The sequence below is a fragment of the Mandrillus leucophaeus genome, unplaced genomic scaffold (assembly GCF_000951045.1).
Source record: "Mandrillus leucophaeus isolate KB7577 unplaced genomic scaffold, Mleu.le_1.0 Scaffold58, whole genome shotgun sequence".
Classification (NCBI taxonomy): domain Eukaryota; kingdom Metazoa; phylum Chordata; class Mammalia; order Primates; family Cercopithecidae; genus Mandrillus; species Mandrillus leucophaeus.
The window spans coordinates 1621503-1622616 of NW_012106252.1; the positions used below are offsets into that span (position 1 = coordinate 1621503).

Here is a 1114-nt window from a genome sequence, read left to right on the forward strand (position 1 = left end):
ATTAGCTGGTTGTGGTGGTGGTTGCCTGTAATCCCAGCTACTTGGGAGGCTGAGGCAGAATTGCTTGATGAACCCGGGAGGCGGAGGTTGCATTGAGCCAAGATTGTGCCACTGCACTCCAGCCTGGTCGACAGAGGGAGACTCCGTCTAAAAAAAAAAAAAAAAAAAAAAAAAAAAAAAGACCTTTAGCTTCTCTGTTTGGATTTCTGCCCCACTTCTGGACCTCATCTGCTGTTCTCCCAGAATGCCCTGGCTCCCTCTGGCTTGGGGTGGTGGTTGAGTGGTGGGGGTGATGAGTCAGCCCAGCCCACAGTCATCTTCCTCATCATCATCTGTCATATAGTATGCCAAGCACTTTACACGCATTCTCTCCTGTGATTGCAACAGCAGCACGTTTTCTGGACAAGCAGCCTGGCTCAGTAGGCAGAGCTTGGATTTGGAGTCTCCTCCACCTGGGGGGACAGAGCTGTTCATTGCAACGCCAGCCTCTCACTGCCACCTCCCACCCCCAGATCTCTTTGCAGAATCCCTGCAGTGCAAGGTGGACTGTGAGGCCAATTTGACCCCCAATGTGGGCGGCTACTTCGTGGACAAGTTCGTGGCCACCATGTACCACTACCTGCAGTTTGCCTACTACAAGTGTGAGCCCCCTGGGTGGACTTGGGCAGGGGAAGAGGTGATAAGGGAGAGGACTGCATGGGAGCCTCCCAGAGTTGTGGGGAGCTTTCCTTCAGTATTGAGGACCCTGGGTGATAGGAGGAAAGGCTAGGGGCGGTGGGGATATGGGGAAGGCACCCTGGGAGTCTGGGGCAGGTGAGAGGCTGAGTGGGAACAGACAGCAGCCTCAGGGAGAAGTAGAGGGTCTCTTGGGCAAATGACTAGGCAACTAACAACTGCAGAGCACTTGACAGTTTATTTTTATTTTTGAAACGGAGTTTCACTCTGTTACCCAGGCTGGAGTGCAGTGGCATGATCTCGGCTCACTGCAACCTCTGCCTCCAGGGTTCAAGTGATTCTCCTGCCTCAGCCTCCTGAGTAGCTGGGATTACAGGTGCACACCACCACGCCCAGCTGATTTTTGTATTTTTAGTAGAGACGGGGTTTCACCATGTTG

At 53.1% G+C, this 1114-nt stretch overlaps 1 protein-coding gene across 1 annotated transcript in view; it reads left to right on the plus strand.

Annotated features, from left to right (window-relative positions):
• The window catches only part of P3H4 (prolyl 3-hydroxylase family member 4 (non-enzymatic)), a 16835-nt gene that overhangs the window by 2277 nt on the left and 13444 nt on the right, over positions 1-1114 (plus strand). Inside the window, exon 3 of the mRNA XM_011999030.1 lies at positions 513-641. Coding sequence (XP_011854420.1) covers positions 513-641 — 129 coding nt within the window. The remainder of the gene's footprint in view (positions 1-512; positions 642-1114) is intronic.